This window comes from Hippoglossus hippoglossus, chromosome 14, assembly GCF_009819705.1.
Source record: "Hippoglossus hippoglossus isolate fHipHip1 chromosome 14, fHipHip1.pri, whole genome shotgun sequence".
NCBI lineage: Eukaryota > Metazoa > Chordata > Actinopteri > Pleuronectiformes > Pleuronectidae > Hippoglossus > Hippoglossus hippoglossus.
In genome coordinates, this window is record NC_047164.1 from 16,122,193 (window position 1) to 16,136,765 (window position 14,573).

Here is a 14,573-nt window from a genome sequence, read left to right on the forward strand (position 1 = left end):
CTATCACTCGAGCACTGTTGCACATGGAAGCGAACAGCGTGCTCTCACATGGGCGTTTACCCCCACGCCTCCGTCCCCACCCCGCTGCCCCCGATACAGATTTAATCTACTTGTGTGGGGGAAACACTGATGCAGCCAGGAACCCAGACCGAGATGTTCCTGTGAGTCACCTGAAGACCCGCGCTGCCAAGTCCCCCCCCCCCACAATGGTTGAGGAGGCACTTCTGAATGAATGGCCTTCATTTAAAGAACATGGAAACAGTTGAAAGGAACAAGCTACAAGGAGAGCACTCGCCAGCCTGCATGAAGATTTCAATAAATGGGCTTCCTGTGGCAAAATTTCCATATCATGATACCATGGCGATATTTTTCTCCAAGCCAAGAAAGATAAAGTGCAGCAATGAATCATGCTCACTGTGTTTATGATGTGCCTTTTTTTTTTTTTTTTGCAAAAGCCATATGTTACACAGCTTATTTTCATGCACTAAAATATTTCTGTAGTTGTTTTTTGCTCACTGCTTTTGGGTGTCTGAGCATCTCATGTTTTTCAGCTCTATTGCGCCTCGTACACACATATACAAGTTTGCAGGGCATGTTTTTGTTGAAGTGAACGTCTGCAACACAGTGTTAACAAGGTATGGTTATCTCAGCCGCTGAGCTTTCAACGTTTGTCAAGATGCACCGATAACCCGCAGCTGATAGCTTATCTTTGAGATTTGTGTCATTGGGTCGAAAACAGCAGACCAAGCAGTAGAGCCTGTACACTTAACAGTTTAAATAAAACTTTTAGTATGTCATTTGAAATACTGTTTGCGATTGCTTCAAGGAGTAAATTCCAGAGCACATTTATTAGAACAACTGGGAGCTCTTTGCTGTGTTAGTCTGAGTGATCAAAGCTCATTCATGTAAACTACAGCCCGGTGATCCTGGAGTAAGAAGAAACGGTCGCCTTGACACATAATGTCTCTGGCAACTAGCTGTCGTCGTCCCAGAGGCATTTAGAATGGGAATGGGTAAGTTAATAGCGGGGGAGATTAACATTGTTATGAGAGTGGAACAAAAGATGTCACTAGAATATGGCACAAGCTAATTCTCTCCTTGGTTAGGCTCTTAAATTTGGGATAAAACAAATTAACAAATATATATAAAAAAAAAGGTTGAAAATCAATCTATCGTAAAGAACTTGAATGTCATTAGCGAATGTTTATACCATATAATATTATTTATTATATATCAAATATTTGTTTTGTTCTGGTTATAAATATGTATCTTTTTTCATCCTAATGACAAACAATTGCAGGAGCTCTTCATCGCTTCTTAATCAGTGTAGTAAAACAGCTCACTGATGAAGAATAAACAAACAGCAGTTTTTCTTATTTATGTACAAACCCTCTGGTACACGGCAGTGAAACGCTCCAGTTATGACCTTTTCAATACATCTCCCATACATATTAACCTTGTAGGTATAACAGGAAGGAGTGGGCGGGATGCACTGGCAATGACTGTCCTTCAGGGACAAGTGTTGTGGGTGCAGTGTGTGTGTGCGTGTGTGTAATGTGGGAGGTGTATACGGCCACTATTAGCCTCGCTAGTGAATGAATTCCATCAGTAGACTGGCAGACTGAAGAAAAGAAACAGTGATTCATTTACTCCAGCTCCCACTCCCAGCTGAACAGTCAAAACACATAGACTGAATAGTTTGGAAATGTCACAGGCCTGAATGCACGGTGTCGGGCATGGTGGTGGCGCGGGATTACTCACTTAAAAAAAAAAAAATAACAGACTTCTTGCCACCATTTAACAAATGGTTCATTAAAAGAAGCTAATTTAAAACGTACAAATTAAAAATGAATAAAAGATATTCTTTTGTGGGAAAAAAATTACAATTGATTTCTTTGCAAAATAGTTCCCTCATTAAAACCCATTACTATTAAGATCAATTTCTATTTATGTGAATACAAAAATGTTGAGAACCTCTGTTCCCTATTATTGGTGCAACTTCAAAGGTTTCCAGCCTCTAAAAGGTCAGTATTTGATATTTCAAAAACTAGACTTGGGTTGGGTTGGGGGGGGGTGACCTCTGTGAACCAGTCAAAACAAAAATTGTATGTCATGTATTTTATGAGGTGGCTATTTACAGCACAATACTTCTATGAACCGCTTGTATCCATGGTCCATAAAAAGAATGGCAAACACTGAGTAATAGAAGACATGTTATTATGGTAATAACGTTTGAATAAAGCAAAATGATGCCTTCAATGGCCAGCAATCTTGCGGGAGTCATTACGTCTGATGATATCTCAGCGTGGTTATGTGAAAGCTATGGGATATGAGGTCATTTGAAGGACCAGGTGCACCCTGTGGTGTCAACACTGTTGCCTTGTCATGCCTCTGTATTCAAAGATGATATTGTCCCTGTACACACTTAGGGCTACATTCGAAAGTGAGGGCCATGATCATCAGGTTGACGTCAAACGGCTTCCATCACGTTCCTCAATCAGCAGATCCGAACATCATTCAGCTTTCATGGGACGTCCTGGAGCGCGGCGTGCCGAGTGGATTTCCACCTCCTTCATCCCTCAAAGCTTTCCCTCTTCATTGAAGGGTAAACATCCAATTACTTACAGTCCAGAACTTGTGAGGCAGAACTGCACGAGGGACCGAAACCCTTATTAGGCACTTAATGTTCAAACAGTGTAAAAGATTTCCACTCTCTTAGAAAATGAAATTTTCCAAGACATTTTCAACATTCCAGAGATGTAAGTTTCTCTCTGTAGATATCTCCTTTAAAGAGGGACTACACCCTCAGATTCCACTGGAACCCAGCCTCACAGCATATTTAAAAAATCAAACAGAGGAGCAAGGGAGATATGGCTGAGGGCTTGTGGCTGTGTAGTGTGTGACGCTGAGGGAGAGGCGACATGGCCCCCCCATGTCCAACACTTTTGGTAGCATGGACAGAGATGTAGTCATGAGAAGCTACTGTTGTTTAATGTACATAATAGACGTAAGAGTCATGTGAGGGTTAGGGAGAGACCACAGGATTCAACTGAGCCGAACGTTCACATCCAAACGGAAAGAAACTCTCCAAGTTTAATCAGAAAAGATAATCTATTTAAAAAATTACAATAGGAATTTTGTAGGAGAAAAATCACCTGTATCAACATTATATCTTTGTGTAATTATGTAAAGCGAAAAAGTAGAATTAATGCCATATGGTTTGCCCACGCCAACTGGTATAGCTTCCTTTCTGTTGATTAGTTAAAGTGTAAATACCGTGATATTGCTTTTATGCAGATCTGTATGATGCAACTATGAAATTGACTTTTGAACCTTTAAATAATAGGATAAAACACAATAATTTTACTTACTAGGAATCTGTGTGAATTTATTTTCATCATAAGCGCTTGCGTTATTAGGATTCAGTTTTATGTTTTTATCCTAGTCTTTGTTTTATTGCCTTATGTGTACTTATGAATCTATATTATTTCATGTCTTTGATTTTATCGTAAGGCACTTTGAGCTGCATGTTATGTATGAAAGGGGCTGTATAAATAAAATGTAAACGAAAGGACAACCTGAAACCATAATGCCTCTGGTAATGGCTGTCTACGGTGCGGAGGTGTAAAAATGAATTTACAATGTAGTTACTGTCTAAAATAATCATAGCTAGTTTAGTAGATACAATCGTATGTGCACAGACACACACACAAACACACACACACACACAGTTCATGGCCTCTAGTTTGACGGCAGTAAACTTCAATGTGCGGTGGCAGCTCAACCAACTGGTTTGCCGGTTTTACACCCAGCAGCAGCAGCAGCAGCAGCAGACCTGGTTCAGCAGGCGCTGACAAAACTCAGAATGTGGGTCTGATTAAAAGTGCTTTGCTTTGATTAGCTGATCACAAACTACACACTGCTTCTAGCAATAGCTCCCAGTCCTCAAACCGCTACTATCATGAACCCCGCAGCTGCAGGTGGATTGATCCTATTATGTTAATCCAAGTGCTGAAAATCATCTGAAAAATATAAAATCAATAAAGGCCTCCTGTAAACATGAAATTGAGTGTGCAGGATAATGTTGGACTAAGTCACAGAATATAAAACATTAAAGAGTAACAGATGAAGAGCAGCTCTCCCTGTGCAGCAGTGACTCGCATGGTGCCACAGTGGTCTGTACCGCAGGCTACCCATGACCACACCAATCTGTATTGTTGAGTTTCACATAATTGCCATAATTTTTTAACATTTCTTTGATTCCGTTATTCTATATCAAGGGATAATACATCAATATTTATTTATTTATTATTATTTTAATGATAATTTTTGATGCACGTTTACTTGTTTCTGTTCTACTTTACAACAGGTTGACGGTACAGTACAACATTAATCTTGGGTCCGTTTATTTGTAAAACAGCTTATCTTTAGGGTAATTTAGCATTTTATTTCTTCGACAGTACGGCTGTCATGCAAGGCGCATTGCCTTGTCAGTGAAATACTGATGGGGTATAAGACACAAGCAAAGATTCTCACTTTCTACTTGGAAAGAATTTGTCTCCAGGGTCTCTAGTGTCCCCACAGATGTCCAATTTGTCTTTTTTTAGGGCTGGTTGCTAATGCTATGTGGAACTATGCTCCACCTCACCATTTGGACCATAGTAAACTTTCATTCAATTCGTAAGTGCCTCAGTGGAGAAAGAAAACCGTTTGAGGTGTTCATGAACGTCAAAGCAGGCAACAATAGAGCAGTTTCATCTCTGCTTACAGCAACTTCAAGTTATTCTCTTATCTTTCTCTGTATGTTTAATATGAAACAGATGAACTGGAGCAGTTTTACTATTATTATTATTATTATTATTATTATTATTATTATTATTATTATTATTATTATTATTATTATTATTATCCCTTTAAAGAAAGATGGACCAACTGTTAAAGGGAAATACAAATCATAATCCTGTTCTCTGTCCTGTTTTAGATTTGGAAGTACTGTATCATTAATAATGTGAAGGTTACATTTTACTTTCAAAATTCTGCTTTTATAAACACAATGTGCAGAATGAATGTGTATCTAAATATTACAGGCGGATGTATAAATGCCTTCCTGTATTAGTCCGTTACCTCAGTGACCGTTGGAGAGTCGGCGCTCATTCTCCTCGGCGCAGTAATTGGTTGGTCATGTCAGGAAGTCGGTGAGAAATTGACAAGTAACAGAAAATTCCTCCCTCCTGTTGTGATCATTTGCTACTGCTGAGTATTAAAAATGACGCATAGAAGAACGCTGCCTTGAAGCACTCCACTAAAACCAATGTGAGTCCATTTTAATGGCACATTGTTCGCTCATCAGAGCCAACGGTTGATAGGTGATACTCTAAATTAGCTGTGCGGCCCTGACAGCAGGCCGAGGAGTGATGCAGGGACTCCTGTCCTGGCAAACGGAGTTCGCAACCTTTCACCGGCTGTATTAAGGTGCTGTCTTGCTAGTAAATGAAAAAGACATTATATGTGTGATAAACTGTTCAAAGTATTTGAAAACTGTCAAGCCAGCTTCTGCCTATTGATTTTTACTCCAACATACTTACTGGTTTTAATACAAGGAGCTATGGCTAAAGGATGGTTGTGGGTTCCTGCAGAGGATAATCCATACTTTTATCACTCCATGCATTTTTCTAAAAGCAGGCCAGTCTGGCGAGGTGAGAGCGATGTAGAAGTCAGTGCACCTGGCAGGGCAGGTTGAGAGCTTCTTGCTAAGCAGCACCCTGTTTTTAATTATATATGAGGCAGAACTCACAGTGACAGAGAGGGAGTGCTCCTGGGAGCGAGGCCTCGGTGGCACATGAACACAGGGTGATTGACCAAGTCACTAAGAGGTCCCGTCACTCACATCTGAGTGGGCATTGACCCACTCGGCTGCCAGAGCCCTTGAGAGGACGGGCGAGGAGAAGGTGGGGTGCCCTGTACATCCACCGTCCTCCCATGTGGGGTGGAATTTCTGTCCGCATCAATTATTTAAGAACCATCTTAGATAACACTCGCAGGGAGGATGGATGAGGTCTATTTCTGTATGGTACTTCATAAGGCTGAAGACAGGAGGCATTTTTTATTTTGCGTGCTGGCGCTTCAGACACTGGATAACCAGTGCTCTCCTCCGTGCAGCTAAGGTAAAACCTGAAGTGTCTTTGAAATATGCTCTTATCACGCTCTTCATTCTTTGCTCTATGGCGATATTCTCAGATGTCAGCACTTTGTAGAGGATCTGAGGAACACACTTATTTCCGGCCTTCTGTGAAGTTTAATGTACAGTAGGTGTTGGAAATAGGGATCCCTACAAAGGGGACAAAAGCCTCAGTCTTCTCACGAGGCAATGTCCCCTGACTGATCCTCGTGTTTCCCGTTCAGGTTTCTGGGCCTCCCTCATGAGTTTCCGTACGTGTCATTTCCTGTCATGAGTAACCAGACACAGGTGAGGAATACGGTGGCTGTTGTGTTTTCTGGCCTCACCTCCTGAAGAACAACATGTCGCAATGCACAACGGTGCAGCACATCACAGCTCTGTGTGTTCACGAGTCCAAGTGTTGAATTGACACTTCCAGCGCATTCTCACTTCAAACTTCACACAGTCCTTTAATAGCAAAGCTTAACTGAACACTATAATGACTGTGACGCACAAGCCAGTCAGGTGTAAACACTGACTATTAGAAGGTGCGTCAGATGCGTCGAGAGCCCAAACGATATCGGTTGGCTGATGATCGACCAATATGAGCCATTCGTAGTCATTTTGTTATCAAGGTTTATGTTTGCAAATATATGCAGATTTGAAATAAAATATTTGACATAGTAAACAATTCAGTGTGCATTTATATTTATATTGTATACAAATATATATTTTCTTTATCTAAAGCATATCATTTGTTGTGTTTGTGTTTTTTGTTTATAGTTACTTAGAATGTTCATGGTTTGACTGTAAAACATCAAACCTTTCTTTGTCCATTTTTTTCTTAACATATATTGGCAAATATATTGGTGTCAAAAAAAGATTATGGCCCCCAAAAGTCCACATTGGTCGGGCTTAAATATAGTTTTTTGCTCTCACTCTCACTTTGTCTGTAGATTATCTCTCTCTAGAATAACCAGTTGCAATAGATGAAGAGTAAAGCAACCCTCTGCATACAAAGGGGATGCAAGTCTCTTTCAGCTGAAACAATCAATACAACAAAAATGTATTAGTTATTGTGTTGGTGCTAAAGCTGTCCAGCATAGATACCCTGAACTAATTCATGTTCTTTATTGACGTACTGTGTAACAGTCACAAAGAATTATTGACAGTGTTTGATATTTTAGCTTTTGTTTGGCGATGAGATACAACGTCGAGAGATAACATTATTTTGCCTTTAATCTTAAGGTTTTATTTTATTGTTGAGTCAGTTCCAACCTTGTTTAAAAAATGTGGTATTGTCACAACAACTACTATAATTTAATTGAATTAAAAGAACCTGTATTTTTTAAATTAATAATGATGAGTACAGTCTTGAACTATTGTTTAAGCAAATCTGCATTCCTAATTAACACTATGAATTATTAACTAACTAGAAGTTCTATGAGTTGGACTTAAATGATACCTTTTTTTCTGCATGATATAAGTTGGAAAGGCAAACAGTAAATACGTCATAGAAATGTTCATACCAACATACAATTAGAATTTTACTCCAGAAATTTGATATGAGATTTGTTGGTAAACAAATGATTGGTTAATGATTTTTTCGGTGACATGACAAATGCAGAAATAGGTTTGGAATGGTTTTTGAAATGAAGCGTTGACAGCCTGTTGTTTTGCTTTGTGTGTACGCTACGGCCTGTGCATGCATTCATGTTGATGTGTGATATTATGTGTGCTCACACAATGCTACGCCTTCATGTCAGAGGATCTGAGACACTTGATTGTGACAGAATATCTTCCAAGCACATACAGTCATTTCTGTCACACTCTGGAATTTTTGGGGTTGGAGTCCTGTGCATCGACTGTGATGCAGCGCGGAGACACAGAGGGATGTATACCGGGGTCATATGTGACCTGGGCCGGTCTCTGGTGAACATGGTTCTACTACACTGCTCCTGTCAGTCAGTTTCGGGGGGGAAAGGCTGGGAGAGAGTGAAGACACACACTGAGAGACGGAGCCCCACTGCACGGCAGACAGACGAGTATTCCCTCCAGTCAATCACAACCCACAGAACCGCTCAAATGATGCAGGATCTCTCGAGAGGCCTGCAGGGTGGAACTGGGTGAAGGAGGACCTAATGTCACACTCGCTACACTGAGGTCGGTTCCTGTCAATTATCATAGGTGACACGAGGACTTAGAAAACTGCCTCTGAACTATGTAGCACTCTGAGATGACCATATTAGTGGTCTAAGTAAAACAAGCATCACTGGGACTCTGTGGAAGGTGTTAATCCCTGACTAATGAACTCTGCCTCTGCCAGTAGCTTCCCTGTTGCATCCCCGGACATGTCCACCTGTGTGTGCGCATGTGTGTGTGTGTGTGTTTGTGTATGTGTGTGGGTTAGAGGATTCAGAAAGAGAGGAACGGGCTCCACTCTCCCGTCCCTCAGCCTGACAGGCAGAATTCAGCCACACAATTTCACGGTTTGTGGGCAGTGCACACCACTGCCTTCCCATCCCTGAGACCCACAGATCCAGTGAGTGTGTGTGTGTGTGTGTGTGTGTGTGTGTGTGTGTGTGTGTGTGTGTGTGTGTGTGTGTGTGTGTGTGAGTGTCAATGTGTGTGTTAGCCTGTCCATATGAACACGAAAACACACACACACACAGGATCCCCTATTAATGCTAGAGGAAAGGAGAAATCAAATATTAATCCTTCAACAACCACCTGGAATTGAAAAAAAAAAATGAGTGGACTTACCATTTTGTTATTGATTTCATGAAAATGAATTTCACAGACTTTCTCTACGATGTCTTCACTCTCAAAAGTTATGAAACCAAATCCTATGCAGAGAGAAACAGAGAAGGGTGGGGGGAGGGAGGAAAAGGAGGGAGAGAATATGAGTTAGTGGAGAACCTTAACAAAACTTCAGTAACTAAAAGAAAATGCACCACAAGATGGAACATTATATTATTACGAGCCAGATGCAGAAACTATGTGGGTACATCTGTGGAGATTGGCTTGGGCATGGAAAAGAACAAGTGAACAAGACAGACATTGTCCCCTTTAAATCAAGAATATGATGAAATCTGCCACATTATTAAGGGCACTCGAGGACCTCTTCTACAAAGAGAAGATGGAAAAACAGCACAAAGCTCATTTAATGAGATTCAGGGAGCTGGGGCCCGGCATCTGAATTTCATTAAATGCATTTTGTGTTCTTTTTATTGAAATCTCACTGTATAACAAGCTCTGGTTTTTATGTTAATGCAGGCCTTAGAATGAATGTGTCATTGACAGTGGGATTTTCATGCCATATTTATAGGATAAAAGCTTAACCCCTCTTTTGATACAAAGACACAGAGACAAGATGGTTTCAGACTTTTGAACACAAGTGGATTGCAATGCTCTCCTCTGTGTTTTGATGGTGATGCACAAAGCAATCTAGCTGCGGCGTATAGCAGGGGCTGAAAGGAAAACTGATATTCTATTACGTTTGCAAAAGAGGAAACGGCACAAAAGAGAAACAGTTAGTGAATAAAGCAGCAAGTGGGACTGAAAGGAGATGAGTTTCCTTTCAAAACGGCAAACAGCCGATGATGAAATAAAATCACATCAGATTGAGCTTAAACAGTGGGGCACTGTGAACAACACGCCATGTGACTGACACACACTCCAGAGAGCAGCGTCAGTTTATTCTCTAGGAACGACAGATGATCCAGTAAGAACACTAACATGCCGAATGTGTAAAAACACTAATACCCTAATATACGTCATTCAAATATTTACTTAAAGTGAATATTGTCCTTTTTTTCCCCATTCATACAGGTTGAGATAAACTCCAAGAGTTGAGAGTCATCATCTGCTTCACAGGACACAATTTCAAGGTCAAAGAAGCTTTTCAAAGCCCAGTGTCACATCACACAACATATTCTGTAGGATACACAAAGGAAAGATATTCGTCAACTGTCTGTTTGTACTGGGCCATTGCTGGTTCTGTGGCAAATCAATGATTCTTTTTTTCAACCCTGGGTTTTTGTTTTTGCATTTACGTACCGCATAAAAAAATGTTTAGCATGTCAATGTTTGGTATCTTTCTTGTCAGCACAACATCGCCTGTATGACCGGAGAATTCATTTTTACACAATGACATGATGTATTGGTCCCAAAAAGAAAGACGCATCACGTGATTTGATCATGGCAGCGTTAATCAATGTGATTACAAAAATATATTTGTCATTTATTTAATTTCCTAGATAAACCAATTCCCAACCTGTTAGTTAATATATATCTACCATACCGATCGTATGATACTGATGTAACGTATAACATCACATATTATGTATAACCTAACGTATACCTACTGTGAGCATGTTGTATGGTAAATATTTGCAGGTTTAAAAAAAAACAAAACACATTTTCATATACACATGTAGAAGATATACATATATCTTCTACATGTGTATGATATTACATTAGTCTTGGAAATAGCTTATTTAATCAATTCATCAGATAATTCTGAAAAATACAGGTTTCTTTGTCAGCGGTGGTTTATGCTGCATCCTAGGCAACCTATCACAAACACTGACATTTACAGTTCTGTCATACAGTCTTTATCTCGCACTCTCATTTTCCATTTCTGCCCCTCCTCCTCCTCCTCCTCCTCCTCCTCCGACATGAATAACACTCAAGCCACTCATCTGCTACCGACACCAGCTTGAACGTACCAAAACCGTCTTGTCAAAGGAAGGGCTGGAAACCTAATGTGTGAGCTAATTAAACACGGACAACAGCTAATCTAATGAGATCTTATGAGACAGAATATCAGTTCCCATTGAGACGTCTCAATGGCGAGTTGTGGCGGGAGCTCGTCGCACATGTGCGAGGTTGGGGTAGACAAGGGACCGGTGATGACGACGGGCAGGAACAGGAGGGGGGGTGGGGGGTGGGATGCACCCTTTCCTCCCGCCCACCCCACCTTCATGCCAGCGCAGGGAGCACTTTTGACAACCAACAAATCAACCGCCAGGAGTAATTTGTCACAGTGGAGTATAGGTAGAGGGAGTGGAGTCTGGGGGGGAACGAGGGCGCACAGGGATGGAGGAAAAGGGGGAGATGAAAGGAGAGAGGGGGGGTGGGGAAAAAGACAGAAAAAGTGACAAGGAAAGAGGTTAACACACATGGCCCCTGTCGCCACACTCCTTCCTGCTGCTACAGGCAGCTCCTCCATCAACTGACAGGACATTTTCCAGTGCACAATTATATCCACTGGGGTCAGGGCCAAGCCGCACCACCACAGATACCACCAGCAGGGCCCTTCCACCCATGAGTGGATCTGTTTAAATGAACAGAAAGACAGTTTGCTGTAGTGTAAACTACTCCAGGAATGTGTATGAACACATACATAAAAGAAAAATCTCACAACAACCCGCCCTATATTTCAGATTCCTTGGCTCAGCACACGCCTACTTGGCCGGACCCCCGTGGGCTGAGTGAACCTCTGGCCCCACCACTTCAGTCATTTCCTCTACCATCCTATTTTACAGACCTTACAGACAATTACAGGCCACAAAATAGAGGCAACAGTAGCATTTCTGTCTCCCATTCTCCGGTCCGCAGAGCGAGATTATCCTCACGTATCCAGGCCCTGCTAGACTATTAAATACTGTCAGCACTGACAGACACGAGGAGAGAGGTGTCAACCTGCTCGCGCCGAAGAAGCTTCCCACTGCTTGAACAATACCCTGTAAATGGAAACACGAGGATGTCTGATAGGACGGCTGATAATAGGTGTTGTGTGGCGAGTGGCCGAGGCTTCGTGGCTGCACTTGCTCACACCTATTAGCAAGAACTGGGCTCGGCCTCATCTCGTCGCTCCACAGAATCAGCGGGGGGGCCCAGTTTCACGGCCTTTTCCCGGCTTCATCTCCCTCGCTCTTTATTTCATACTCATTCCAGCTTATTTGCTTCTGTCACTCCAGTGGAAAAAAGCTGATTCTGCCAGAAGCTGATAATGAGAGAACTTGCAGAACGATGCAGCTGAGCCGACTTTTACTTGAAAAAGTGGAGTTGCAGCTTTGCAGTTTGTATAAAACTTAAAATGAAACTATGACACGTTAATGGCCATTGTAAAAAAGTGTTTAAAAGTGTCTCCTATGTTTTTTTTAACCCATTTGAAACGGCTTCCAGATGCACAACACAGGTATTTTCAAAAACATGCTTTTTTTCAGTAAGCACGCACACGCACACGCACACACACACACACACACAGTTGGACAAACCAACATAAAATGCCTGAGTGAGGTGTTGGGCCACCAGGAGCCTCCAGGGCAGCTTCAGCTTCAGTAACCCTTGACACAGACACTTCAAGTCTGTTAAACTCTACTGGAGGGTGGAACGCAACATTCTTCCAAAATATAGTCCCTCATGATGGCGGTATGGAGTGCTGTCAAACACGTCAATCCAAAAAACTGACTGGAGGCGTTCAGTTGACATCCGGTGGATGCCACAGCACATGATTCACCTCGGTCGGATCAATATAGATATAATATTTAATATCACTGATATACTAAGCTGATTCTATGCAAAGACATTACAGAGTTTCATTGTTGATGCATGGGTCATTAGAGTTGCTGCAGCCTCTTGGACATACAGAACCATAACCGTATATATCTGCTGCCTCGACAAGAAGGACTGTACCGCTCCTGATTAACACTGGAGCCTGCTGCTGTATACCAGACCTGTCAAAACAGGGCAAGGAAGTGAGGCGACCTGGGGGAAGTGTCAGTCGTGTCCTCTGGCACACAGCATGAAGGGAATGGAGCCCCCCTACCACGCGCTGCACAAACACTAACACAAACACAGAAGACACACACACACACATGCACTCGCTGCACACACACACACGAGCACATGCGCGTTCATAGGTGCATCTCATCTGGAGCAACAACTGTTCCTCCTCTCCTTCCCCCCCGCTGAATTGGTTATCCTCCTCTAATTATGCATGATCAAGCCTTTGTCTGTCCACTCAGGCGTAAGTCTACAGAAAGTTCCCGCACTGCATGTCTTGCCTGTGCACTCCAGCCTCCAGGCCCCATCATCTTGTAATGCAGAGAAGCAGACAGAGGCAGTCCGCACACCCACAGCGCAGTTAGAGGCCTTTGATCAGTGTTTCCGCCTGCTATTACTCGAGATCCAGAGCCCTGGGCGTTAATCCCCTGTTGAATACAGTTAACACCGGGAACTTTCTACCCGAACGGAGCACATATGGCCCACAAAAGACAACAGAGGCAGAGTAAATTAATACAAGGAAACGGCTCAAATTTCTTAAAAAATGCCCTGTCAACATTACACAGAATAGTCGGAATTAATATTTAAAAATAAGGATTGTAATGTGACAGTTAAAAGCAGGGGGAAATCTCTCTCTGTCCCCATGCATTTACATCACATTACTGAATATCATTAATGTGGGTTTTCTCTCTCCTGTAGTCTGTGCTTTTCATCTCTGTGCTCAGTGCTGGTTTGTCCAACTCTGGATCCAGATCTGACTATATAACAAACTACTACTATTATTATACATCACTGCAAAAGAAAATACTGTATTTTTAAAGTACATATTTAATCAATGAATCAAACATGTTGTTTAACATCGATCTAATTCCAGAAATCCCTGTTAGTCTGTATGTGGCTAAGATATCTTGAGATCCGTTCATCGTATTATCGTCACACTTGGAATGTGTATCATTAAGAGGAAGTGCAGTTTCCAATTTAAAGCGATTTGGACACGTGATACATTCAATATTAATGGCGACCAGTTCTCTGTAACAATTGATTCTCCAGTTCGGGTTCTGCTGGCTTCACCAAACTTTAAATAAACAGGTGAACAGCTCTTTAGTCACCATGGCCATTTACTGCAGGTGACTTCTACAGTTTCAGAAAGAGAGCTGCAAACCAGCATCACCATAGGCCAAACGAGTTCAAGCAGCCCAATCCAAACAGGAAGGTTTAGAACAGGCACTGCACTAGTTCTGCAAATGAGCCTTCCCTTTGATAACTACATCTGACACTGAGTCATTCAGAAGTAAACAAAAAAACACAGCATTTGTTTATTCGTGGTTAATTTAGTCACAGACAAACACAGCGGAAGCGGTGGAGAGGCAGACAGACAGAGACATAGACTAGACTAGGTCCCACAGGCATGCTCAGACTCTGTAATCACAAATCTAGAAAAAAAAGAAAACAGCTGATAAACAACCAAAACAAACATATGTAAATGTGACGGCTTCCATGCACTTGAAACTGAGGGGGAAAAGTGAAGACGGACGATGTGAAATTCACCCCTGACGTGTAGAGTACATTTAGCCAGGAGCATGCACCATGAGGTACAGTGGGTCATCCAGTAACCAGAAGGTCA

At 41.9% G+C, this 14,573-nt stretch overlaps 1 protein-coding gene across 9 annotated transcripts in view; it reads right to left on the reverse strand.

The window, feature by feature from the left end:
• The window catches only part of LOC117774988 (RNA-binding protein Musashi homolog 2), a 251,138-nt gene that overhangs the window by 62,817 nt on the left and 173,748 nt on the right, over positions 1-14,573 (reverse strand). For all 9 annotated transcript variants that reach the window (XM_034607765.1, XM_034607758.1, XM_034607764.1 and 6 more), the window contains exon 8: positions 8,921-9,003. In XM_034607765.1, coding sequence (XP_034463656.1) covers positions 8,921-9,003 — 83 coding nt within the window. The remainder of the gene's footprint in view (positions 1-8,920; positions 9,004-14,573) is intronic.